We start from the raw sequence: 27,660 nt of genomic DNA, 5'->3' as shown, positions 1-27,660 counted from the left end.
ATACACTTTTGGAACAATTACTTAATTATTTGTAACATTTCCAAAGTGTTTTATTGGAACACTGGCTTCTATAAACCCACTATTCGTTTTGACATTGTTAGGTGTTTGGAAACCACTGTTCATAATTGGATTTGGGTTTCCTTCCATGGATAAATGGGATTAAGGAATAAAGAAATAGATATGTATCTGCAGGTTGGCATCTATAGTCTATTCCAAACCTTGATCTCAGTAACTTAACCCCTGTTGGGTGCAGTGAAGGCTAAATAAGGAGAAACTTTTTTTAGTCACAGGATGGTTGGTAATTCAAAGAATCAGATTTAAGATAATTGACCATCGTTAGAGGGGATCAGGAAAAATTCTTATGAAATTTTGTTGTGATCTAATATGCACTGCCCAAAAGGCTGGCGGAAGTACACGCAGTTGTAACTTTTGAAAGGCAATTTGATAAATATTTGATAAGGAAAGATTTGTGGGGCTTTTTAGCCAAGAGCAGGGGAGTGGGACGAATTAAATAGCTCTTTCAAAAGCACAGTGGGCTGAATAGCTTCCTACTGTGCTGTATTATTTCATGCTTCAGCCTCAGCTACTCACATTTTCACCCATTCCTTTGTTACCTCAAATTTTGACTATTCCAATTTTCTCAAATCTCCCATCTCCCACTCTCTGAACATGAATACATCCAAAACTCTGTATCTTAATGGGCATCACATCCTATTCACTCAGCTCTCTTGCCACCATAACCTTAGCTGTCTGACCTTCATTGACTTTCATTTGGGCAACCTTCAAATTTAGAACTCTCACCCTTATTTTTTTAAACTCACGTCCTGCTTCTCCTTCTCCCTGTAATATCTTCTGACTTTACAACCCTCCAGGATTCCTGCCCTTGTCCATTTCTGGCCACGTGCATATCCTTGATTATCATTGGTCCATAATTGGTGATCATGTCTTCAGAGACTTCAGCTCTCAGCTTTAGTATTCTCTCTCTTGGCCTTTCGACTCACCATCTCTCTCTTCCTCTTCCTGTCTAAGATTCTTCTTCAGAATTGCCTCTTTGATCAAGTTACCTTTTGTTTTGATTTTCTTTTGGTTAGCTGGAACCTGCTCTCCTCTGAAACGGAAGATTGTTGATTTAAGATCCATTCCAGGGCTTGAGCACAAAGATAGAGAGGTTAATACTCTAGGGCAGTACTGAGGGAGTGCTACATTGTTGGATGTGCCATCTTTCAAATGTTAAACTAAGAGCTCCATACAGCCTCTGGCCTGTGTCACTAGTTCATAGAAAAGCAGGAGAGTTCCCTCAAGTGTCCTGGGCCAATATTTACCCTTCAACCAATGTCATTTAAAAATTGATTATCCAGTCTTTATCATAATTTTATAATGGTGGCCATATGCCCTGACTCACCCACAAGGGAAAATGGCCATTTCTCCCCACATCCACTTTGTCAAGATTCCTGGTCAGCCATATTGGTAGGAAGATTGTTGGAGCATCTACTGTCAGTCTCCACAGCTCATGACTATGACATGCATTTTGCCAAAGCAACTCGTGCTTCCTGAGTGAAGTGTAACATACCACTGGATATACCAACTCTGGTCAAGTGTCAGTCCCATTTGTCTGCCCAGACTCCATCCCTCAAACATTTCTTCTCCAATCTGGTTTCTTTTCTATTCTTTATCTGCCACTTGTTAAGGTATGACATTGTAGCCTCTAAGCTCAAATACTCATGTATTTGAATGCCTTGTCCATAATGTTAACAGCCCACACTCAAGTGGAGAGTTCTGATGACCCATGTGTTTTTGCCCTTGGAGATGACTGGAAGGAAATTGGTGCTGTGGTGGGAGCCTGCATGGGTTCCTGCTCCAACTTCCAGCTAAGGGATGGGGTTGGTTGTGGGATGAGGAGGAGATACAGTTGAGCCTTCGAGTACTGATGGGGGGATTTGAGAATACTGTCAGAGGAGATGCTGTGTCAAGAGTGCAGGGTGGAGGAGGAGTGAGATCAGAAGTCTTGGGGTTGGGAGTGGCTGCAACTGGGCTAAGTACTTGCCCTGTTGACAAAAGTGATGTCCAGCATTAGTTTTCCACTAGGGCACTCAAGCTGGCACTGGGCTGCCTTGGTACAAAATTGTAGCAGGGTTGGACACAGGCATTAGGCCCAGCAATTGCAAATACAAGTGGTCTAATGCCTGTTTGAGACGAGAGTGAAGGAAACCTTTTGTTGAACCATTACTGTAGCTTTGAATTTATGGCCTCTTGATATCGATTCCCTACCTGGTGCAAAAGTTGTTTAATCAAATTTGTTGAAAGATCTCTGTCCTATTTCTTTGTAACCTCGCCTGTTCCTCCAAGTTAACTAGTTTTAACAACAAGTAATCCTCTCCTCCATGGCCTCGGTACTTTTCCATGATATTTTAACAGGATCTGAATGAATAATTTGTCTCATCTTGGCATTTGCTTTAAGTTTTACTTCTTTGCCAACGTGGCCTTCTATTTTTTAATGTTTTGTACATCTTAAACTTTAGCTTTTAACGTACATTCCATTTTTTTTATCTTCCTAAACTGAATTGCCTCACATTAACTGATTGCCGACAAAGCCCTTTTTCACCTGGACTGGCACATGTGACCCCGAACCTACAGATCCTCTTATCTGCCCTCTGAAATTCTATTAAATTAAATTATTAATTATTAAATTAAATTAAATTTCATATATTTTCAGAGGGCAGATAAGAGGATCTGTAGGTTTTAAATTAAATTAAATTTAATTTAATTAATATTAATCGAAATGTTATTAAATTTTAATACAATTGTAGCCCAATGAAATGTAGCAGATACTGACGTTACCAGTATCCTACACATTCCCACTAAAGATAAAAAAGTTTTGAGTAATTGCAAATTCTAATAATCTTACCCAAAAGAACTTTAGCATCAAGTATTATGGGTAATGGTGGGTTCAAGCAAATCAGTTTTGCGCGGGAAAGGAAATGGTTTCTTTCTATGTAGGAGCAGATTTACCAAGGAGTGGATGCAACATTGTGTGAATGTACAGCCTCCCTGCACTGCTGGGGTTGATACATTTGGCATACCTCATGTGCATTCACAAATTGTTGAATTCATTCCTGGCCAGTCCACCGATTCACATGCTAGCTGTCTTGTACACTCAGTATCGTGTGTCTCTGATGTAACATGATATCTTGACCTAACGCTTTTGGTGTTTGGACTTGCCTGCCACTGGAAGTGACTTGTTGTGAATTTCTAAATTCATGTCTGTGTTGCCAGAGTGACTGAATTTTCTCACGTACTCAAGTTGCCACAGTCTTACCAGACCATAGCACTGCTCTCTCATTAGTGCAGATGACTTAACTGGTACTACTTTGATACTGTCAGGCCATCCTGAACTATGGGGTCCCTGAGCTCCCTGGTAATTCAACAAACCTCAAGGTTTGAACATATTCCTTTTGTTTGGAGAGGTCAGATTCCTCTGCATGAATGTACATTACTTTTAGCAAAAGAACAATGTTACAGGTTTGATTGATTATCTGAATAGGTTTTTATTGTGGTTATTCACACTCAGAGTTGCTCATTAACTGCTGTCTAATCATGAAATCACATCAAACAGCAGATATCTTGTTCTGGCTTTGCAAACACAGTCAGGTTGTGTACAGTTTCTGCCCTTTCCAATATGAACAGTCATCACATTTGATTTGATCAGGCAGTCTTTGGGATGTATGGCTACGTACCAGACATCACGCCATCACAAGTTCATACATGATATTGCTCAATTGTGTGGGAGACAGAGCATCTTTTTGAACTGATGGCAACACCCTATTGGTAGAATGTGTCACTCACATAATGAGTTTTCTCTTGCTGTTTCGCATGAGGTGTTCCATTCTTTTTGATGAGAATGTATACAAACATACACTAAAATCAATAGATTTGATCTTGGTGAAGTGAAGCCTACCTGCACTTCAGAACATGGTTTACTTCAGGATAGTGATCCACCAGTTAAAGAGAGGATTGTCTTAGTAAGTAGGTTTTACATCAGTTTGGGGCTGCTTGGCATTCCGTCCATACATCTTGCCATTTGGACAAGACATTAGAGGTCCTATTTGCCCTTTCAGATAAGCCTAAAAGATCCCTTACATTACTTTTAAAAAAAAGTAGGCAATTTCTCCACAGTCTGTCTATTCAAACCTCAAAGAACATCACTGAAACATCTGGTCACTATCAAATTGCTGTTTGTGGGAATTTGCTGTGTGCTAATTTGGGTTGTTGCATATCCTAATTACAACCAGGACTGCTAAAGTACTTCGTTGGTTGCAAAATGTGTTTGCACCGGTGATTACGAAAGGTGCTACATAAATGTAAGTCTTTCTTTTTAAGCAGCACTGGCACTTTTAACTGTTCCACTCCAATTGTACTTTCTGATCAGGTAATCTGTACTAAGGCGAGGTTGCACAAGACAGAATATAGCCTTGAATTTAAATGGGAAATGTTGTTGTTTCCCACGGAAATTTACATTTCCTTGTGTTACAAACACGTTAGTTCGATGTATCCAAGGATATTGATGAACATTGGTTCAGGATTTGAACCCATACTGTTGGCACCTATTGGATCCACAATGACTGTCCACCCAACTGAGGCCAGTTTGCCCTCCAGGGAGTCTGAGTTGCTGTGGCTACATGCATGTTGTGGCCCAGAGCTGTGCATGGTCATACTAAAGTCACACCACACCAGGGTATAGTCCAACAGGTTTACTTGAAGTCGCAAGCTTTTGGAGCACTGCCCCTTCGTCAGATCTTCGCCTGATGAAGAGGCAGTGTTCAGAAAGCTTGTGATTACAAATAAACCTGTTGGACTATAACCTGGTCTCATGTGATTTCTGATCTTGTCCACCCAATCCATTACCAGCACCTCCACATCATGGTTGTACTAAAGAGAGAGCTATAGTCTATTTCAATCATACTCCTTTCCACATATGGAGTAGGAACCTCTCCTTACCCTTGCTACTTCCCTTGGTATTTGTTGGAAGGATTTACACACCTTGATACTGCACATATTTAATCATGTCATGAACAGACCTACTTTGGTCAACAAGTCCTCAAATGGAACTTGAACCTGAGGCTTCTGGACACTACCCTTATTTTCGTACTACATCATGTTCATAATTTGGAATGCCTCGTGCCCAGGTATTATACTATATTTGATGACCCTTTTTAAAAAGCGGAAGAGGTGGTACAACAATTTTTATTCCCCATCCATCATTCTAGCAGGAATATTTCTATCTCAAATCATTCCATCTGGGTTAGAAGCCTTGCACTAATCTTAATGCAGCTCAGTGCAAGTGCCATTATATCCAGTTGCTGGGGGTGGGGTGGGGTGGGGGAGGCGTTATATCTGCACTGTCAGTGGGAAGCTTTAAAGACCTTCTTGTTTTCAAACATTGCATGGATAATCAGCCATTGATTATTTGTAGGAGGAAACCACATCATTATACACTTACAGGCTTACAAATGCTCACAAACGCATATACCCAACACACATACATGTGCACACTTGTACCGTTGAACTGTTCAATCTGGATTGTAAAGCACAGCGTAACCAGAATTGGAATTGACGAAACTGGCAGTGATGCTGAAGATCTAGACAATATTCCCCATCAAATTTCTGCCTTCAATCCTTGGGTCCCCTGTCATGTTGCCATGGGAATATTTATCCTGCCACAACACAGATGGTGTCTTCAGAAATCTGATGTGCATCTGCTAATCTTAAAGTATCACTACTCATCCTCATTATTTATTGCTGAAGAATGTTTTAGTGACAGTTTCCATGTGCCTGTTAAAATTAAGGGATGACTTGTTTACAGCATTCATGTGTCCACACCACAGTTCTGCTTCTTCCTGGCCTTGTCTTTTGTTTGCAATGCAAGGAAATATTACAGAGAGGACAATGTACAGCATAGATATCCTTGTGAGTGAAAAGTAACTGAACATGCCTTGAATCCCCAAATTCCCTCAGAACAGCTAAGGATCTTTTAAACCTGCAAGAAGGAATTTTTAAGTTGAGGTGTTCGGTTATTGCAGCACTGTGAGAAATCATTCAGCTCGTCACATTTTCACAGATCTTTACCCAAAGAAAGCTAAACCACTCCCTTGCACGCTCCCCACCCTTGAATCATACCAAATGAGTACTTAATCTCCTTCTGACAGAATTTGAAATATGTGTCAGTACTGATGAGCATCTAAATAATTGCATTTTCCAATCGCACCCTTAAAAATGTGAAGCTGATGTTTTGGGTTGGGACCTTCTTCAGAAATCTTCTGAAGAAGGGTCCCGACCCGAAACGTCAGCTTTCCTGCTCCTCTCATGCTGTCTGGCTTGCCATGTTCCTCCAGCTGCACACTGTGTTATCTTTGACTCCAGCATTGGCTGTTCTTACTACCTCTTAAAAATGTGAATGCACTTTTCTACTCTAACTCTCTTTCTTCTTCAACTTAGTAGTGATGAAAAGGATTAATTTGTAGAAATTTATGAATTCAGTATCTAGTTTTGGTTGCTTTCAGTATGTGAGATAAGTAGTGTGGGATTACTAAACTTTGTGAGTCAGATGAGGCTCAGTAGGTAGCATGCTAGCCTCTGAATCACAAAGCCCTAGCTTTAAGCTTGAGCACAAGGTGCTGTACTGGGGAAGTGCAGTCAGCTGCAGCATCTTTCAGCTGAGACACAAAACTAAGGGGGCATATGCTACCTCAAGCTAACATAAAGGATCTCATGGAACCTTCTCCCTGGTGGCCTGGCCACATCTGAAAACATTCTCACTAACATGTGGGACTTGGCTGAGTGCAAACTAGTGACAATGTTTCCTACATTAAAACAGTGACTGTATTTCAAGAAATACTTAATTCGTAGTAAAGTGTGTTAAGACGTCTGGTGGTCATGAGAAAAACATTCTCAAGTGAAGTCTTTAATCTGTAAAAGTGCGTTTTTCTTATTTCTGGTTTTTGAATATACCTAAGTGTTTCTTGATATTTTATACATTTACATACATATATGGGCAGAAACATTATATTTTATATATATACATATTTCCAGTCAATTGTAATGTTCTATATGTACTGGATATTGAAAATATAAGCCTGACATTCCTTGCTTGTTCCAGGTTCCCTGGTGGGCAGTCCACATGTGTCAGAACTCTCACTGAATTCACAAAGTGCTCCCGGTGTTCCGAATCTCTCGCTGTCTCCTCGCCTGAGCCCAGACGGCAAACAGCACTCACCACTGATGACTCCACTCTTGACAGATGCAGCATGTGTCAAGACTGATGATGAAGAAGAAATGAGGAGAAAGGTTTGACATTGATTACACTTGCCCCAACCTGGCAGTCTCAGAGACCAATAATGTCATTGTCAAGCCAACAACAGCGGTTTGCTGCAAGAAATCAGATTTCACAAGAACTCAGAGCAAGATTAAAACGTGTAGCTCCACCATTCAGTATATTCATGGTTCATTTAGGGCTTCATTTCCAGTTATGCACTTCATATCCTTTGATTTCCAAAGTGACCAAATATCATCTTGTCGCATCCTTAAGTATTTTGAGCTGTGAGTATCCATGAACTGCTGGCGTAGACAATGCCAAAGATGCAGAACCATTTGAGTGAAGTAATTTCTTTTTATCTGAGTCTTAAATGATTGGTCACTTAACTGAGATTGTGACCCCCGTGTTTTAGGCTCCCCACCCAGCAGATACAATCTTTCGGCTGTGATCTATCAAGTTTTCTTCGTATCATGTATGCCTCAATGTGCTCATCTCCAACTCCAGACACTAAAAGCCCACTTAATTCTGCCTCTCATCACTGGACAAGCCCCTTATCCCAGGGACAGATCTAATGAGTCATTACTGTACTATTTCTTGCGCAGATATGTCCTTCCTTAAACGTGGGGACGAAAACTGTGCAAAGTAGTCCAAATGTAGTCTCACCAAAACCCTGTAGTATTCAGGCTTCATCGTACAACAGGGAAAAACGTAAGGAATAGGAACAGGATTAGACCATTCAGTCCATCCAGCCTGACCGCCCCCCTCACCCCCCCCCCCCCACTCAACAAGGGCAAGCGTGACTACCCTAGGCCTTGATTCTTTGCACCAACTCAGCATAGCTGTCATCTCCCTGATATTTCAAAATTCCCCATATCTCCTCCTTAAATACTTTGTGATCTATCCTCCACAACAGTCTGTAATAGGGAGTCATCCTGATTTGGGAATACATCATATTACTTCAGTGTCACTGAGTCAAAACCCTGGATTTCCCTTTCGAAGGGCACTGTGGATCTAACTCCAGCACATGAATTCCAGCTTTCAAGTAGGAGGCTCAACACCGCTTTCTCAAGGGCAACTAGGGACGGGCCAGAAATACTGGCCCAGCCAGGGGCACCCACGTCCTTTGAATGAATACAAAAAACATGTAGGCTACACCAGGTTAGGCCAATAGAGTTCCTTTCTCAAATAACATTAGAGAAATAGCCATATTTTTATGAAAATTGAAGAAAGTTTCTTGTCAGCATTACTGGAGTTGGCATCAATTGCAGATCTTAATAATTAAATTAAATTTCATGATCTGCCATAGAGGGGTTTGAACCATCTCCCCAAAGCAATAACCTCTGGATTACTACCACCCACGCCCTCCACCTCCTCCAGGACTTCCAATTTCCTGGCCCCCACCACCTCATTTTCACCATGGACGTCCAGTCCCTATACACCTGTATTCCGCATGCAGATGGCCTCAAGGCCCTCCGCTTCTTCCTGTCCCGTAGGCCTGACCAGTCCCCCTCCACCGACACCCTCATCCGCCTAGCCGAACTCGTCCTCACCCTCAACAACTTCTCTTTCGATTCCTCCCACTTCCTACAGACTAAGGGGGTGGCCATGGGCACCCGCATGGGCCCCAGCTATGCCTGCCTCTTTGTAGGTTACGTGGAACAGTCCCTCTTCCGCACCTACACAGGCCCCAAACCCCACCTCTTCCTCTGTTACATTGATGACTGTATCGGCGCCGCCTCTTGCTCCCCAGAGGAGCTCGAACAGTTCATCCACTTCACCAACACCTTCCACCCAACCTTCAGTTCACCTGGGCCATCTCCAGCACATCCCTCACCTTCCTGGACCTCTCAGTCTCCATCTCAGGCAACCAGCTTGTAACTGATGTCCATTTCAAGCCCACCGACTCCCACAGCTACCTAGAATACACCTCCTCCCACCCACCCTCCTGCAAAAATTCCATCCCCTATTCCCAATTCCTCCGCCTCCGCCGCATCTGCTCCCACGATAAGACATTCCACTCCCGCACATCCCAGATGTCCAAGTTCTTTAAGGACCGCAACTTTTCCCCCACAGTGATCGAGAACGCCCTTGACCACGTCTCCCGTATTTCCCGCAACACATCCCTCACACCCCGCCCCCACCACAACCGCCCTAAGAGGATCCCCCTCGTTCTCACACACCACCCTACCAACCTCCGGATACAACGCATCATCCTCCGACACTTCCGCCATCTACAATCCGACCCCACCACCCAAGACATTTTTCCATCCCCACCCCTGTCTGCTTTCCGGAGAGACCACTCTCTCCGTGACTCCCTTGTTCGCTCCACACTGCCCTCCAACCCCACCACACCCGGCACCTTCCCCTGCAACCGCAGGAAATGCTACACTTGCCCCCACACCTCCTCCCTCACCCCTATCCCAGGCCCCAAGATGACATTCCACATTAAGCAGAGGTTCACCTGCACATCTGCCAATGTGGTATACTGCATCCACTGTACCCGGTGCGGCTTCCTCTACATTGGGGAAACCAAGCGGAGGCTTGGAGACCGCTTTGCAGAACACCTCCGCTCAGTTCGCAACAAACAACTGCACCTCCCAGTCGCAAACCATCTCCACTACCCCTCCCATTCTCTAGACGACAAGTCCATCATGGGCCTCCTGCACTGCCACAATGATGCCACCCGAAGGTTGCAGGAACAGCAACTCATATTCCGCCTGGGAACCCTGCAGCCTCATGGTATCAATGTGGACTTCACCAGTTTCAAAATCTCCCCTTCCCCTACTGCATCCCTAAACCAGCCCAGTTCATCCCCTCCCCCCATTGCACCACACAACCAGCCCAGCTCTTCCCCCCCCACCCACTGCATCCCAAAACCAGTCCAACCTGTCTCTGCCTCCCTAACCGGTTCTTCCTCTCACCCATCCCTTCCTCCCACCCCAAGCCGCACTCCCATCTACCTACTAACCTCATCCCACCTCCTTGACCTGTCCGTCTTCCCTGGACTGACCTATCCCCTCCCTACCTCCCCATCTATACTCTCTCCACCTATCTTCTTTACTCTCCATCTTCGGTCCGCCTCCCCCTCTCTCCCTATTTATTCCAGTTCCCTCTCCCCATCCCCCTCTCTGATGAAGGGTCTAGGCCCGAAACGTCAGCTTTTGTGCTCCTGAGATGCTGCTTGGCCTGCTGTGTTCATCCAGCCTCACATTTTATTATCTTGGAATTCTCCAGCATCTGCAGTTCCCATTATCTCTGATACTATTTTAAGCTTCAAAGGGAGTTGCTTCTCTACCATGAGTAAACTAGTTGAGCACTTTGGCCCAGCCACAGAAATAGGAATGTCTACCATATCCTTCTACCCACAGTTACCATATGCAGCAGTCAGTCTGAACCCAGTAAGCCCTCACAGTCAGGGTAGTGCTAATGATCTGAAACTCTATTTTTGCAATCTTGCTTATGGGATAAATATAAGAACATAAGAACTAGGAGCAGGAGTAGGCCATCTGGCCCCTCGAGCCTGCCCTGCCGTTCAATACGATCATGGCTGATCTTTTCGATGGACTGAGCTCCACTTATCCGTCCACTCACCATATTTCCTTAATTCCCTGACTGTTCAAAAATCTATCTATCTTTGCCTTAAAAACATTCACAAGATAGCCTCAACTGCTTCACTAGGCAGGGGATTCCACAAATTCACAAGCATTTGGGTGAAGAAGTTCTTCCTCAACTCCGTCTTAAATCTGGCCTCCCTTATTGTGATGCTGTGCCCCCTGGTTCTAGTTTTACCCACCAGTGGAAACAACCTCCCTTCTCCTATCTTGTTTATTCCTTTCATAATTTTAAATGTTTCTATAAGATTCCCCCTCATTCCTCTAGATTCCAAGGAGTATAATCCCAGCCTACTCAATCCCTCCTCATAAGCCAATCCTGTCGGCTCCGGAATCAACCTGGTGAACCTCCTCTGTACCCCCTCCAATGCCACTATATCCTTTCCCAAGGCTGGAGACCATAACTGTACACAGTACTCCAGGTGTGGCCTCACCAACACGCTATACAGCTGCAGCATAACCTCCCTATTTTTCAGCTCCTTTCCTCCAGCATCAGCATCACTGCCCTGCTCTTCTTTGTAATTATGACTGGGAACTTTAATTTCCACCTCAGACAGCTGATTTGCTCAATGTGTCTTATCTGACAGATAGCACTTTCAACAGGCCAGTTTTTCCTCCTTACAGCATTGGCAGGGTCAGCCTAGCCTTTTGAGCACAACAGTCTCAGCTTAATCTACTATCTTCTGATTCTCTCAAACTTTTGAGAGCACTACAGTTTGGTCATGGCTGAGACTATTATTATTGCTGTAAATCTCTGTGGTACCTTCTCAAATGAAAATCCATTTAAATCACTCCCACTGCATATTTTCTCTCCTATCACTCTTTATTTCTGTAAAGAATTCTTTAAATTTTGCCAGTTGTGAGATCTGTTTATTTTAATTAACTCCTATTTCTCCAAATGCTCAGTAATTTCTTCCTATATTAGAATCTTTTTTTTACCAACAACTTGAGTTAAGGCTCGTGAGGTTTTGATTTCCTGTCTGCCTGCAAACCTTTGCCATCTTCTACCATATTTTATGTCATCATATTCTGAGTTTTCCCTTCCTCAGCACTCTTAAGATGCCAATTAAAGTGTCACATTTATTTTGTTTAAGTTAGAGTGACCTCCTTACAACACTTCCCTTTGAGTGCGACGTCCCACTAATAATTCTCTGGTCCCTGCTGTAGGGCCAAAGTCCCAATGACTGACATTTGTAATATTTATTGTTCTGTTTTACTGGAATGTACACACAACAAATGTTTCCTGTTGTGGGGAAGAGCAAATGTTAAAGCCACCCATATAAAGCAGTCACCAAGGATTTCAAAAGGGAATTCAGGAGGAAATTCTTTGCCCGGAGTGGTGAGAATGTAGTACTCACTAACACTAGTTAAGATGAATACATTTAAAGTGAAACTAGACAGCCAGAAAAGGGAGAGGGGAATCAAGAGTAATGATGATCAAATTGGATATGGGAGGAGAATCAAGTCGAGAATAAACGCATGCCTGCAGTGTTTGGCCTTAAAGGTCTCTTCCATGTTATTTTCTATGTAGCATCTCTGTCAACCTCTCTCATATGGATTTATGGTTTGTTTTATAGTTACCCCACAATCAACACACAAAGAAACAGATAACCGGGTCATTACCTCATTGCTGTTTGTAGGAACTTCCTGAATGCAAATCACCTTCTTGCTTCTTACATAATGGGGACTCCCATTTCAAAACTAATTGGCTGTGTTTGGGGTGTCTAGAATCATAAAAGCTACGGGCTTTATGTTGCTCATTTTTTGTTTTGATTTACATCCTTTCCATGAACTGTTAGTCTTTGCGTTGCCTCTATCAATGCTTCCTGCTGTTTGTTCTGGGCAATACTATATAGATAAACTGCAGGAAGAAGTCAGAAACAGTTACTGACCTGTTGGACATGTGGTGTTCTGAATTTTTGCAGCGGTTCCCAGCAGACAAAGCCTATTTTATCGCCAAAGAAATTTCCACTACAGAACGAACCTACCTTAAGGATCTTGAAGTCATCACGTTGGTAAGGAGCAGCTCTAACTAACTAAGAAACTAAGGCAGTGACTGTGTTTTACAGGAAGGCCAAGTGTTGCAGTATTCGTGATAAAGAATGGGGAAGAGGCACCTTAAGTTTTCTGATTTTGCTGAGGGAGGAAAGTTCCTTTTGTTTGCTGTTTGAAAATGCTAATCCCTTCAATGACTCGAGAGGGGAGTTTCACTGGTTGATTTATTACATTGCTTGGCTGTCTGAATCATGGTCTGTTTTTCTGTGTCTGGCATGACTGCTTTTCCTCTGTGTGCCTTTGTGTTCGTCTGTAAGTCGTTGTGTCTGTTTGTATATGTCTGTGTACACATTTGTAGGTGTATACCTTTGTACATATATAGGTGTATATCTGTGCATATGTGTACATGAATGTCGGTGTATATTGTGTGCCTGTGTACTTGATTGTTGGTGTATATCTGTGTGTTTGTATACAAATATGTAGTTGTATATTTGTCTGTCTATGTACACATATATAGATGTATATCTGTGTGTATGTACATGAATATCAGTGTGTAGCTGTGTGTCTGTGTACATGTATGTAGGTGTGTGTTAGTTTACGTGTATGTAGCTCTATATCTGTGTGTTTGTTTATAGGTGTATATCTATGTTATCCTACAGGTGACCCCTCCATATTGTGTCTGTAAAATCTTCCTGTTTTGACAGCATCACTTTGATAAATTGTTATGATCTCTTGACCTTGATTAGTTTGTACAGTTTTCAGTTCAGCATGCGATTCCAGTCATTTAGTTAGTCCCCAGCACCACCTTATTTTTAAGTTCTTGCGATTATCTCGCTGCCTCACTTAGTCAGATTATAGGTCATCCCTTCACTGGCTATTCAGCTGTTGACACTTTTTCTCCACCGTTTAACTCTCTTGGTCACCTGCAGAGACTTATCATCTGACACTCCACCCACACCAGTTGTACGATCCTTTGATCTCTCTGCCTATGAACTCTGGGTACATGTAGCACTGCACCTGATGGAGGGGCTGCACTCCTGAAAGCTTGTGTGACTCCAAGTAAACCTGTTGGACTATACCCTGGCATCGTGCAACTTCTGAGTTTGTCCGCCCCAGTCTAACACCGACACCTCCACATCGTGCAGATCATGATGTTCATGCATCTGCTGTCTTGTCCTTCGAAAGCGGGTAGAGGTTGTGGGTTTGGCTGGCCCTGTTGAAGGAGCTTTAGTGAGTTACTGCATTGCCTGTTGTAGAGGGTACACACTGCTGCTGCCGAGTATCGGTGGTGAAGGGAGTGAATGTTTAATTTGGTACCAGTCAAATAGGCTGCTTTGTCTGGATGGTGTCAAGCTTCTTCTGTGTTGTTGGGGCTGCACCCATCCAGGCAAGTGGGGAGTGATCCATCACACTCCTGACTTGTGTTGAAAGCAAACAAGTTTTGGAGAGACACCATTTGTCATCATTCCAAACAGGCAGTTCCACAATAAAATCTCTTATCTTATTCAACCAAAGATATTGTTAATTCTTTGTGGGACAGATGTATTATTTAAACTTGGTAGAATTAAGGTGCTGGTTATTGACTTCTGGTTCAAGTTCATCCGCAAAAACAAGGAAAAATGAAGAATCTTAATTAAAGACGGCAGAGTTCCATGACATTTAAGATTATTATTGTAGGTTTTGTCGAAATAACTTGACTCCCCCCACCCCTCCACTACATAACCAACTCCAGCCCTGGAGCTCCACCTGCCAACGATGTCCTCATCCCCCTTAATTTTGACTGAATGTGCATTCTGGATATTAATCAGTCCATCATAGACCTTCCGCTGACAAGCCCTGTAATTATGTCCCGAAATCGCACTCGCTTCTGACTCCTTTTGACTCCTTCATATGATTTGTTCAGAAATTTTGTTCCACAACACCTTTACAAGGTGTTATATAAATGCAGCTATTGCATTGCAAAAGTTGGTCAAGGAGAAACCTTGAGATAAACACACATTTCTTTCAAAATCATTTTCTCTGATATCTGTTGTTTCTTGGCTAAATATTTAAACCAAATGCAGCGTACCTCCCACTAAAGTTAGACATTGGAACAAATTGATTCAGTTTCAAAATTACTTCAAAACAGGAAATTGAATAAAAGGAAAAGATTAGGTTTGGCCCTTATCAATTTTATTGCAAATGCTCTGAAAAAACAATTAAGTTCCGTTCTGTAGCCATTAACCTGTCCTCGAGTGACAAGACTCTACAATATAATTGTTTGTGTGTCTCACTTTACTGTCTATTTCACAATGATTCCATTATCTGTTTAATTTACTTAATAACGTTGGAAATTTGCAACATGACAGCCACGAATAATTGCTCAGATTAATCCCTAGCAATGGTTATTCATGGGATACAAGCAATTTAGTACAAATTCACAGGAGTCACAAGTTAGATCTGGATGAAGAAGGCTCTTTCAGCTCACTCGATCTTGTCAGTCCAGAATGTCTATTCCACCACCTCAGTTAGACCAAAGTTCATGCACACAATCCAGTCTGTATGAAGATAGTGGTATAATGGTATTGTCGCTGGACTAGTCATCTAGGTGCCCAGGCTAATGCCCCTGGGGCATGGGTTCAAGTTCCGCCATTGCAGCTTGTAGAATTGAAGTTCAATTTTCAAAAAAAAATCTCTCCGTTAGCAGAGACTACTCCACATCAGTTGTGAAGAATCTTCTTAATTTTAATGAATGACTGTGTACACATTGGTTGCATGTACCCTTTACTGTTCCTGTAGTCCAGTAACGTCAGAATCAATCATTCCCACCTCGTGTTTTCGTTATCTCTCTTGCAGTGTTTTCAAAGTGCTGTGGCCAAAGATGATGTAATGCCAGAACCGTTGAAAACTTTGCTGTTCTCGAATTTTAATCCACTGTACAAGTTCCATACTGGCTTTCTGAAGGAGATTGAGCAAAGACTTGCACTTTGGTAAGGCCTTTGTTGCATTTGGGAAAGCATCTCCCGGATTCCCTTTTCACCTCCAGTGCTTATATCCCCAGACATTAGATTGTTCCATCAAAGAAGCCAATACAAGTTTCCAGCTGAGTATTTGTTGCTGTTACTTGTCACCCAAGAGCCCGAGAGCTGCGAAGCCAGGTGTGAGACTATTGCTGTGAGACCCTTCCATTTCAAATGCCTGTGGTTTGCAGTTCTGTGTTAAGAATAGCCTAGAGTTGCTCAGGATTCCCATTCTGACAAAACATGACCTATTACATTTGCCTCTGTATTCTCTGAGCCTTCTCTGGACTGGTTGAACCTTTCCTTGACTCATCCATTGACTTTCCAAATAGTCAGTAGCAGACATTGTCACCATCAGTGATAACGTCCAAGGTACACCAAAGAAAACCAAACTGTGGATGGTAGAAATCAGAATCAGAATTTCTAGAAAAACTCAGCAGGCCTGACAGCATCTGTACAGAGAAAGCGGAGTTAATGTTCAGGTCCGGTGACCCTTCTTCAGAGGTTTTCTGAAGAAGGGTCACTAGGTCCGAAACATTTAAATTCAGCTTTCTCTCCACAGAAGTTGCCAGACCTGCTGAGCTTTACCAGCAATTTCTGATTTTGTTTCACTATTTCCCATATATCAATGCCCACCGTTCGTGTATCTTATTTGCAGGGGTCCTTGTAAATGGAGGTTTGGATCCTCCCTCTTTAAGTCTATACCGTGGCTGCAAAGTAAGTGCAGAAGTTTTGGATCTCAATGTCTTTCTGAATGTCAAAAGACAGAAACAAAAAACTGGAACCTATTTGCCTGGTTACTTCGACGTTTTCAAACCATCTCTTAGTACCTTGAGATTGACTTGCCCAATGAGTAATGCACAGGCAGAGGGAGTTTTTACTGTGAATGCGAGAACAAAAATTGGAGATGATTTGTTGCAATCTGGATACAGCCTGAAAGGGCAGTGTAAATAGATTCAGTCGTAACTTTAAAAGAGGAACCAAGTTAAAGTAAAATTCCAGGGTTGTGGTATAGAGACATTGGACTGCAGCCGATTGGATAGCCCTTTCAAAGCAATGTTTAGGCACAAGCCACCTTTGGTGTGGTAAGATATGATTGATTCACTTCTAACCTTCGGCAAAATTGGATGCATTGGTAAAGCTCCTGTTTGTTGTCAATGGATGGGCATCAAGAGGGATTATACTTTAAAATGCGTTTTTTTACAAAACATTGCCACTAGCACTTTCCAGCTGAACTCCTCTTTAAAGCCAAAGCACATGTGACTAGGACATTTTCTGAAGGGTTTTATTTTAACCCTTGAGAGAAACGAAGGGAGAAGGCGTTCCAGTGGGAGCAAATTTCCTGCAGTTCGTTTGTCATCAGCTTCTAAGGATTTTACTTCAAGCAATTGATGAATGACAGCGGCTCCCACATGGACAGTGGGATCAATTCTCTCTGCTTGGGAATGAAATGGCTGCTTTGCCCATGTGGACAGTGGGATGAGAGCTGGCAGAGTGATTTCACCAGCACTGACCAGATAGAGACCCCTTGAGGGCCTGGAATGTACCTATTATCTTGTTCTGCAGATAGTCAGGCAGTATTCAATTAAAAGATGTTATATTCCTCTGACTTCGTAGACAGAGCACAGCAGCAGGTGTACAAATCAGAAGACCACTTAACCTCCCAGTTACCATTACTAGTATATAATTGTATGTTTGAATAAGTAATCCATGTTATTATCTTATCAGTGGCAGTTGTATGGTACATTCCTGATGAAGAGAACACAATCTTTCAATCAGGCACTCTTCAACCATGGAACTGCAAACAAGAATAAGATTGAAAAGAGTCGAGGTAGCTCAACTGTCTGCAACTTTGAAAATGTGAAGAATATAAATTGAAGTCTGCAGGGTTGAACAGATGAACAGCCCTGGAACATTAGGTTGAGAGTTAGTCACAAAAATGAAAGACGAACAAACAGGACATTTAATGCTCAAAACTTGTGAGAAATTTTACAAAAAGGAGGAGCAATAACTGAAAATATTAAACCAAAAGAGTGATTCTAGGCTGGTTAACGTTTGGGTAACCAATGTATTGTTTTATATAGAACTCTAGAATTTTAATTACAATTTTAAGAACAATATTTTGAGCATTGTATAAGTTAAAACTAATATTCATAAAAAAGAATTGGGACTCGTTCAAATTCTTCTTGTGGTAAATAACGTTGATCTTTAAAGTTATAGGAAATGTTGATTTATATACATTTCATGTTTTATTTTTGTTTCTCTGTATAATCACAGGGAAGGAAGATCAAATGCTCATATTAAAGGCGATTACCAAAGGATTGGAGATGTGATGCTAAAAAATTTGCGGAGTATGAAGGTGAGTGTCCACGCTCACAACATTTGAAATTGCTTGTAGAAATTGTATAAAAACTCAAAAAACACAATATCAGCACTTACAGTATGATTTGCTGATTGGGCATCACTTGATGAACAATCCTGATTGAACTAATAGCTACAAAACACCAATTTAAGAGTTGATAATGTATGCATATTAAGAGCGGCATACATTCAGAAGCAAGACCCCTTCGCTATAAGGAAGACGAATATGTTCCAGCCTTACATTTGTTTTTATTTATCTGGGATCTGTACTACCTCATTGGCCAAGGCATTGTTATTAGTGAAACAGAGTCAACTTTACAATTAGTGATAATGGGAACTGCAGATGCTGGAGAATCCAAGATAACAAAGTGTGGAGCTGGATGAACACAGCAGGCCAAGCAGCATCTCAGGAGCACAAAAGCTGACGTTTCAGGCCTAGAGCCTTCATCAGAGAGGGTGTTCATCTAGCTTCACACTTTGTCAACTTTACAATTAGCACCTTTTTCTCCTGAAGAAGAGCTGTTGTGATCATTTCAAATTTGACGTTGCGGTTGATCTGTTGAGTGGAAGATGAAAAGCTTTGGCAGCGTGTTTCTCCTTTCTCAGATTTCTGTACTACTTAAGTAAAATGTCACTAAACTGGGTTTGGTTATACATTGGTGTCACGGTCTTACCTCTGTGTCAGAACGATTGGATGTTTACATCTCACTCCAGAAACATGTTCACAGCAATCGATGCTGATACTCCCAGCGGATTACTGAGAGTGTGTTCCCTTGTTGGAGATGTTGTTGTTCAGGTGAGAAGTCAAAATGAAGCCCTGTCTAACCACATAGGTTGATGGGAAAGCTCCCATGTTACTGTTGGAAGAAAAGCAGGCAATTTCTCCCCCATTGTTCTGGCCAACGTTCGTCTCTCAAAGAACGTTGCTAAAAATAGATTATCATTAATCACCTGGCTGTTTGTGAGACCCTACTGCACACATAGTGTCAGTGACGAGGTTCTTCATTGCGAATCACGTCAGATGTCTTGAAGTCATGAAATACATGGTAGCAATGCACTTTTTGTTTAGTTTCATCACAGACGAGCTATTAGGTTTCTGAAAACCCGGGCAATCCAGAAAGGCTGTAATTAAACGGGAAAAACAGATCAAAGTCTGAAGCTTTCAGCCTCCTTAACGTAATTGAAGTGACAGATATCTCCTGCAATGGAATTCCCCGTGGAGGGAAGTCCAGAATTCTGCTTCCCTGCACATATGGAATATTTACCCATTGGCAGCCTCACCCTCACCAGTGCCCAATCCTACACGTTCTGGGTAGTCGATGGAACATTGGTAATGTCACTCAACAATTCATCCCAGACCCTTGCCCACTCTCCCCCCCCCCCCCCCCCCCCCCCCCCCCCCCCCCCCCAGCTAATATTCTGTAGATTGAGGTTAAAATCTCACTTTGGCCTTTGATGAAATTTGAATTTGAAACAAATCTGGAAATGAAAAGCTAGCCTAAAGAAGATTGTCAGCAATTGTTGGTTGTTACAAGAGTCATAAATGTCCTATAGGGAAGGAAATCTACCATCCTTACCTGGTCTGGCCTACCTGTGACTCCATGACCACACAAACACAGTTGACTTTACGGCTCTTTGAGCAATTAGGGATGGGCAGTAAATGCTGTCCTAGCCAGCAATGCCTACATGCTATGAATGAATAATAAAAATAAATTCAAAGGCCCCCTGAATTGTGAGACTGCAAATATGGCAGGGGAGATGTTTCTAACATGCTCCAATAGACAGGAAACCCAAGTAATGTTCAGAGGACGAGCCGTCTGTGCGGACAGGCTGTTTATTGTAGTGTTCCATAACGGACTCTGTTCATTTCTTATTGTTGCAGCAATTTTCAGTGCATCTACAGAAGCATGGTGAGATTCTGATGGAGCTGGAGAAAGCTATCCGTAACTCCAGGAAGCTGGAAGCTGTGTGCTGGGACTTTGAGCAACAGAAAGTCTGCTACCTTCCCCTCAACATATTTTTCCTGAGGCCCCTCCACCGGCTGATGCATTACAAACAGATCCTGGAGAGGCTGTGCAAACACTACCCACCTACTCACGTAGACTTCCGAGATTCACGAGGTACGGATGTGAGTCCGAGCACAGAACCGCTTGCAGTATGTGTTCGAGGATTCTTAGGCTGTGGCAGAATCAATCCAGAGGGTCCCACACAGACACGCATGTGTATGTACACACACACACACACACACACACACACACACACACACACACACACACGCTTGCACATACTCTCACTCACTCTCTGTCTCTCACGCACAGACACAGACAAGCATAGGGCAAACACACATACACGCACATGCACACGCCTGTACACACACACAAACACATCCATACATGTACACATGCATACGTGTGTGTGCGCACACACACACCAATCCATGCACACGCACACACACAAACACACGCATATACACACATGCACATGCGCGCGCGCGCGCACACACACACACACACACACACACACACACACACACACACACCCCTCGATTCCTGGGGCCCTGCAAGAGCATTAAATGCCCATCCAATTCTATTTTGAAGGCATTAATTTTCTTTGATTTCATTGGGATTGAATTCTAGTTCATTAACACTCCTTACAACAAAAGGTTCTTCCTTCCATTCCCCCCTGAATAACATTGAACAGTACAGTACAGGAACAGGCCCCTCAGCCCACCATTTCTGCACCAACCATGATGCTATTCTAAAATAATCCCATCTGCCTGCACATGGTCCATATCCCTCTATTGATTGACTTTCATGTGTCTGTCTGAATGCCTCTTAAATGTTGCTATGGTATCTATTTCTACCACCTCACCAGGCAGCACATCCCAGGCACCTAATACCCACTGTGTAAAAACAAAATGCCCCTCAGACTCCAATGCTCTGGTGAAATCAATCCAAGTTTGCCCAACCACTCCTTATAGCTAATACACTAATCCACATAACATCCTGGTAATCCTGTTTTGTATCATCTCCAGAGCTTCCACATCCTTCCCACAAGGTGGTGACCAGCTGCACACAATGCTCTAAATGTGGCCTAACTGGCATTTTATTACAGTTGCAACATGCCTTGCCAATCGTTTTATTCAGTGTCCTGACTAATGAAGGCAAGTATGCCATATGCCTTCCTTACTACCTTATCCACTTGTGTTGCCACGTTCAGGGAGCTATGGACTTGCTCTCTAAGATCCCTCTGTATATCAATGCTGCTATGGGTCTGCCATTTACTGTGTACTTTCCTCTTGCATTTAACCTCCCAAAATGCATCACCTCACACTTGTCTGAATTACACTCCATCTGCTGTTTCTCCACCCAACTTTCCAACTGATCTATATCCTGCTGTATCCATTGACAACCTTCCTCACTATCCACAACTCCACCAATTTTCATGAAGTCTGCAAATTTATGGATCAGACCACCTGCATTTTCATCCAAATCATTTATATACATACAGTCAATGGAGGTCCCAGCACTACTGCTTGTGAAAAACCACCGGCTGCAGACCATTAATCAGAACACCCTCCACAACTACCCTATGTCTTCTATGACCAAGCCAATTTTGTATCTAACCTACAGTCTTGCCATAGATGCCATGTGACTTAATCTTCTGGACCAGCTTTGTCAAACCCCATGCCCTCATCAATCTTCTACGTCACTTTCTCAGACATTTCACTCAAATTTGTGAGACAAGAGCTCCCCCACATAAAACCACGCTGGCCATCCCTAATAAGCCCATTCTTCTCCAAGTGCAAGTAAATCTTGTCCCTAAGCATCTTCTCCAATAATCTCCCTACCACTGTTGTAAACCTCACTGGTCTCTAATTTCGTGGATCGTCCCTGTTGCACTTCTGAAGCAAAGGAACAGCATTGGCTATTCTCCAGTCATCTGGGACCTCACCTGTGGCTAAAGAAGATACTCGGATCTCTGTCGAGGACGCAATAATCTCCTCTATTGCCTCCCTTAGTATCCTGGGATCGTTCCCATCAGGCACTAGGAACCTTAAGGTTTTTCAAAACAGCTAACACCACCTACTTTTTAATGCTGACATGGCCCAGAATATCAACATACCCCTTCCTAATCCTACAATCATCCATGTCCTCCTCCTTGCTGAATATTGATGTAAATACTCCCTAAGGACCTAACCCATTTCTTTGGGCTCCAAACATAAATTTCCTCCTTTGTCCTCGAGTGGACCTATCTATTCGCTAGTTACCCTCTTGCTCCTAATATACATATAAAATGCTGTGGGATTCTCCTTAATCCTTCTTTCCAAGGATCTTTCATAGCCCATTTTAGCCCCCCTAATTCCTTGTTTAAGTTCTTTCCTGTTTCCTTGAAATTGCTCCAGGGCCTTGTTTGATTTCTCTGACAAAACCTTCAATTTGTGTCCCTGAGTCAGTGTCCTCATGGAAACAGCTTTTCCTTGTTGACCTCGTGCATTGCTGTCCAATGTTCCTCCACCTTCATAAGCTCCAAGGAGAATTGCCCCATCCACCTTCTAGCTTGTGTCCTTCATCATTAGTAAATCTCTATGTTTTCTCGAGGACCCTTACATCCTGCCCAAGATATGGTGACCAGAACTGGATACAGTTCTTGAGTAGCAAGGGGCTGGAGAGAGCTGTTGTTTGTGAAAAGGTTAGACAAGTTGTATCCATTGAAGTTTAGAAGAATGATCTTGTTGAAACGAGAAGTTTTTGAGGGGATTTCACAAAGTACATGCTGAATCATGTTTCCCCTTGCGGTAGGAGTGAGAACTGGACAAAGCGGTTTAAAAATAAGGAGTCTCCCAGTTGTGAGGGAGATGAGAATTGTTTTTCTTGCAACATCTTAAGTCTGTGGAATCCTACTCCCCAGAGAATGATGGCGGTGTTGAATATTTTGAAGGTAGATTCTTGTCTAACAAGAATGGAGGTGAGGTCATAAGCAGGTCAATCATGAGCTTATTGAATGACCTCCTCCACCTAATTCATATGTTAGCCCAATTCTCATTTTAGTTCTGGTTATGGCCACATTGGCAGGGAGGCAGGACGTGCTTTCAAGATGAACATGCACTATGAAAGGTTTGCCTTGATACATCCAGTGATGGGATTAGTCTGGTGCTGTATGACAGAGAAGGAAGGATTAATGCAGAGAAATAAGTTATCCTTGCTTAAATTGGGAATCTGGCTTCCTGTCAGCAATCATGCTGATGACTTGAATTATTTAGAAGCGAATGCTGATTATCCTGAGGTGGGAGATTAATTTTACAAGAACAGAATAATTATAGTGAGTGCGGCATCGTTATTCAGAATAAGCATAGGGAAGTGACTTTAATCTAGTCACATCATGTGGTAGAGCTGAGGATATGATGTAGAGGTAGAATTTAATGATGTCTCCAGTTCATTGTAATACACAGAGGCAGCTCTGTGGAAGGCTGCAGAATTTTGAGGCCTGAAGATTTATAAGTCGCTGATTAATTTGCCTTGAAGTGTCTAAATAGCAGTGAATGTGATATCATTCCCAAGCTTCACAGCACATTCTCAACAAAATGGTTCAAATAAATCCGAGAGTCTGTTTAAGAATCATGGGTTGGAATCTCCCAATTGTACTTGAAACTTGCTGGGAATAGCAGGGGAATGATTCCACATAAATTATTCATTAAAATAAATCTGCATATAACAAAAGTAAAACCTTCCAAGGACCAGTGCATTTGGGAAGCAGAATAAACTGTAACTCTTTCCATTAGGGAGTATTCCTTAACGCACTTGAGACAAGGAACCTTAAACGGTTTTATTACTGCTGCTTGAAATGTGTTGTATTGCCAAAACTAAAATGGTTTTCAGTGAGTCAATTGATTTAAAATCACTGAAAATAACTTTTACAACTATACTGAACCATTTAGTAGTCTCATTGGTGCACGTAGAATGATTTTTGGCACAACTGAATCATTGCTAGGCCACTTAGCTTAAATGCCTTGGTTTAATTTCATGGCCTTGCCCCTCCCTATCTCTGTAATCTCTGTTGGCCCTGACATCTCTCTGATATCTCTGCACTTCTCTAATTGTGGCCTTTTCATGAACTCCTCAGCCAAGATTCTAAGCTGTTATTCCCTTTCTAAACCTCACCACCGGTGTAGCCCTCTCTCTTACTTTAAGTCAACAATCCTGAAAACTAAAGGCTGTAATTGTATTTTTATGTAAGAGACAGGAATCTTAACAACATAAAATCAATCATTACCAGTTGACAATGGATAAATGTTAGGGTTATTCTCAAGTAGTGTTCCTGCTGGAAATGAGGAACTGCCCATGTGAACTGCCACAAGGTGGCAGCAACACTCACGAACAGCATGTCAATGGTCAAAGAATACAACATAGACTTTGATAGAGGTATGATTGTTTTTGAAAAAATTATTAAATTGTCTCTACTGCATCATGTTAGAAGGTTTGATGCTGTAAAGAACAAAAAGCCTGCCTTTTAACCCCTTAGAGTTCTGAACTTTTTGTTTTGTGTGTCAAAAATATAAGCAGTGGCCAATCTTTTGGATTTGATTTGATTGATTATTGCCAATGTGCCTAGCTGTAGTGAAGAGTTTTGTTTTGTGCGCAGTACAGACCCTACAAAGTGCATTCGGGTAATAGAACCGAATGAGGAACACAATGCTATGGCTGCAGAGAAGGTGCACAAAGGGTGAGATCAACATTAAATTTCAAATTTGAGAGGTCCGTTCAGAAGTCTAATAACAGCAGAGAAGATGCTATCCTTGAATCTGTGGGTGGGTGTGTTTAAGTTTGTGTACCTAGTGCCCATTGGAAGCATTTAGAAGAGATTATAACTGGAGTTTGAGGGGTCTTTGATGATGTTGGCAGCGAGAATTGTAGATGGAGCCAGTGGATGGCAGGTGGGCTTACATGATGGACTGGGCTGTGTTCACAACTCTCTGTAGCCTGTTATGGTCCTGGGCAAAGCAGTTGCCATACCAAGCTGTGATGCATCCAGAATACTTTCTATGGTGCATCTCTAAAAATCTGGCCATGGTTGTTGTAAAAGAGCCAATTGTCCACCATCTTGAAGGGGATAATCGCTGGCTAGTACAGAACCTGAGCCTTGTTGAGAAAAGAGAGATGCTGTGAAAACTTGTTGGCAATCATCAGGACTTTTCATATTTGGAAGGGAGCAGCAATTTTAAGAATTATACTAGGAACTAAATTTCAGGCGTCACTGGGGTTTGCATTGTGCCTCACTTGTATTTACTAGCATCTGCATATCTTCATGCACAGGAACTTGACCTCTGCAGGAAAACCAGAGATATTGCATCTTTGTAGAACTGAACTGAAGCATGGAGAAACAATAGTTCCCAGGTGTATTCTCCATTGGAACACATCAAGCAATCAGAGTTCACTTACCAATCAACCTGCAGCTTTTTTTCTTGCAGTATATATTGGTGCTTCCTTTGAAATTTGGGATTCTTGTCTCCATCCTGATGAGTGGAAGACAAAAAGCTTCAACAGGACGTCCTTTTTTTCCAGCAATGGTCAAGTAAATCTCCCTTGTGTCCAGGCAAAAAAGTATTCCTCAACTAACATCATAAAAATAGATCATCAGGTCACTATCACGTTGCTATTTATGAGATCTTTCTGTATGCAAATTAACTGCTGCATTTTATACTTTACAATGATGACTACAGTGCAGAAGTACTTCATGGGCAGGTTTGGATTGATGCTGAGGTTGTTGTAAGGTGCTACAGAAATGCAAGTCTTTTCTTTTTCTTCCCCTTTTAGCTGCATTAGCAGAAGTAGCAGAACTGGTAGCTCAACTCCATGGCACCATGATCAAAATGGAGAACTTTCAGAAGCTTGTTGAACTGAAGAGGGATTTGATTGGGATTGATAATCTGGTTATTCCTGGCAGGGTACGTTCTTATTTATTAAACTGCCTTTTTTCAAAAAAAAGTGTGTTATTTAAAATATCATTGCAATAGGTGTCAAGCTTCTCTCTCCATCAAGTGAAGCTATTGATCCATCCTGGCACTCTCCAAGACTTTGCCTACAATTTTGTCCACGAGCTGTAAGCTTAATCACAGAACATCGGTGGAAGACAGCAAAGCCTTAGGCTACCATGAGAAAATAAAATTCAAATTTGATAGGAATTAAATTTCAGAATGCACTTGGTGCTGAGTTAAATTACGCAGACATGATGCATTTACCAGATAACAAAGTGTGGCACCTTAGGGTGGCATCGTTGTGGCACTGCAAGAGGCCCAGGATGGACATGTCGTCTAAGGAATGCGAGCGGGAGTTGAAATGTTACGCGACTGGGAGGTGCAGTTGTTTATTGTGAACAGAGTATAGGTGTTCTGCCAAGCAGTCTTCAAGCCTCCGCTTGGTTTCCCCAACGTAGAGGAACCACAACAGGAACAGCGGATGCAGTATACCACATTGGCAGATGTGCAGGTGAACGCCACAACTGGTACACCTCCCTAACCTGTTCTTCCTCTCACCTATCCCCTCCTCCCACCTCAAGCCGCATCTCCATTTCCTGCCTCCTAATCTCATCTTGCTCCCTTGACCTGTCTGTCCTCCCCAAACTGACCTATCCCCTCCCTACCTCCTCACCTACACTCACCTCTACAGACTCCATCCCCACCCCTTTAGCTTGTCTGTCTCCTCCCCATCTATCTTCTCCTCTATCCACCTTCGATCCGCCTCCCCCTCTCTCCTTATTTATTTCAGAACCCTCTCCCATGCCCCTTTTCTGATGAAGGGTCTAGGCCCGAAACGTCAGCTTTTGTGCTCCTAAGATGCTGCTTGACCTGCTGTGTTCATCCAGCTCCACACTTTGTTGTCTCGGATTCTCCAGCATCTGCAGTTCCCATTATCTCTGATGCATATACCAGTTTTCCAGGCAAACTTGCAATTCTAAAGGATTTGATAGAGAGAAACTACTTCCTCTGCTGAAGGGAATCCAAAACGGGGGGAATAAACATTGAGATTAGAACCTGGCCATGCAGTGTAACATCAAAGAGCACTTCCTCACAACCAGGGGGAATGGAAATCTGGAATTTTCTCCTATAAAAATATGTTGATGCTGTGAACTAGTCGGAAGTGTCATAGTTGAAAGTGATACATTCTGTTTGGCCAGGAGATTGAGGGATATGGAACCAAGTTGGGTCGATAGAATTAAGGATTGAATTGAATGATGGAACAGACTCAAAGGGCCTGAGCGGCCTCATATTCCTCAGAGGAAAACTTGGGAGCAAGGAAAGGAAGTTTTGGATCTTTGGCTTTGAAACAGATATGTTTTGTTACCTCTCTTGATCCGAGACAAAGTTGATATAAGGGGTTAAAAAAAC

General features: G+C 42.5%; 1 protein-coding gene across 1 annotated transcript in view; it reads left to right on the top strand.

Annotated features, from left to right (window-relative positions):
• Nucleotides 1-27,660, top strand: part of LOC125453044 (FERM, ARHGEF and pleckstrin domain-containing protein 1) — a 262,857-nt gene that overhangs the window by 203,681 nt on the left and 31,516 nt on the right. Inside the window, exons 14-19 of the mRNA XM_048532094.2 lie at nt 7,154-7,341; nt 12,846-12,935; nt 15,751-15,884; nt 18,192-18,273; nt 20,158-20,395; nt 26,090-26,220. Of these exons, the coding sequence (XP_048388051.1) occupies nt 7,154-7,341; nt 12,846-12,935; nt 15,751-15,884; nt 18,192-18,273; nt 20,158-20,395; nt 26,090-26,220 (863 nt within the window). The remainder of the gene's footprint in view (nt 1-7,153; nt 7,342-12,845; nt 12,936-15,750; nt 15,885-18,191; nt 18,274-20,157; nt 20,396-26,089; nt 26,221-27,660) is intronic.

Source organism: Stegostoma tigrinum, chromosome 6 (genome assembly GCF_030684315.1).
Source record: "Stegostoma tigrinum isolate sSteTig4 chromosome 6, sSteTig4.hap1, whole genome shotgun sequence".
NCBI lineage: Eukaryota > Metazoa > Chordata > Chondrichthyes > Orectolobiformes > Stegostomatidae > Stegostoma > Stegostoma tigrinum.
The sequence above is the reverse complement of the archived record's forward strand: the minus strand, read 5'-3'. Positions and strand labels throughout refer to the sequence as shown.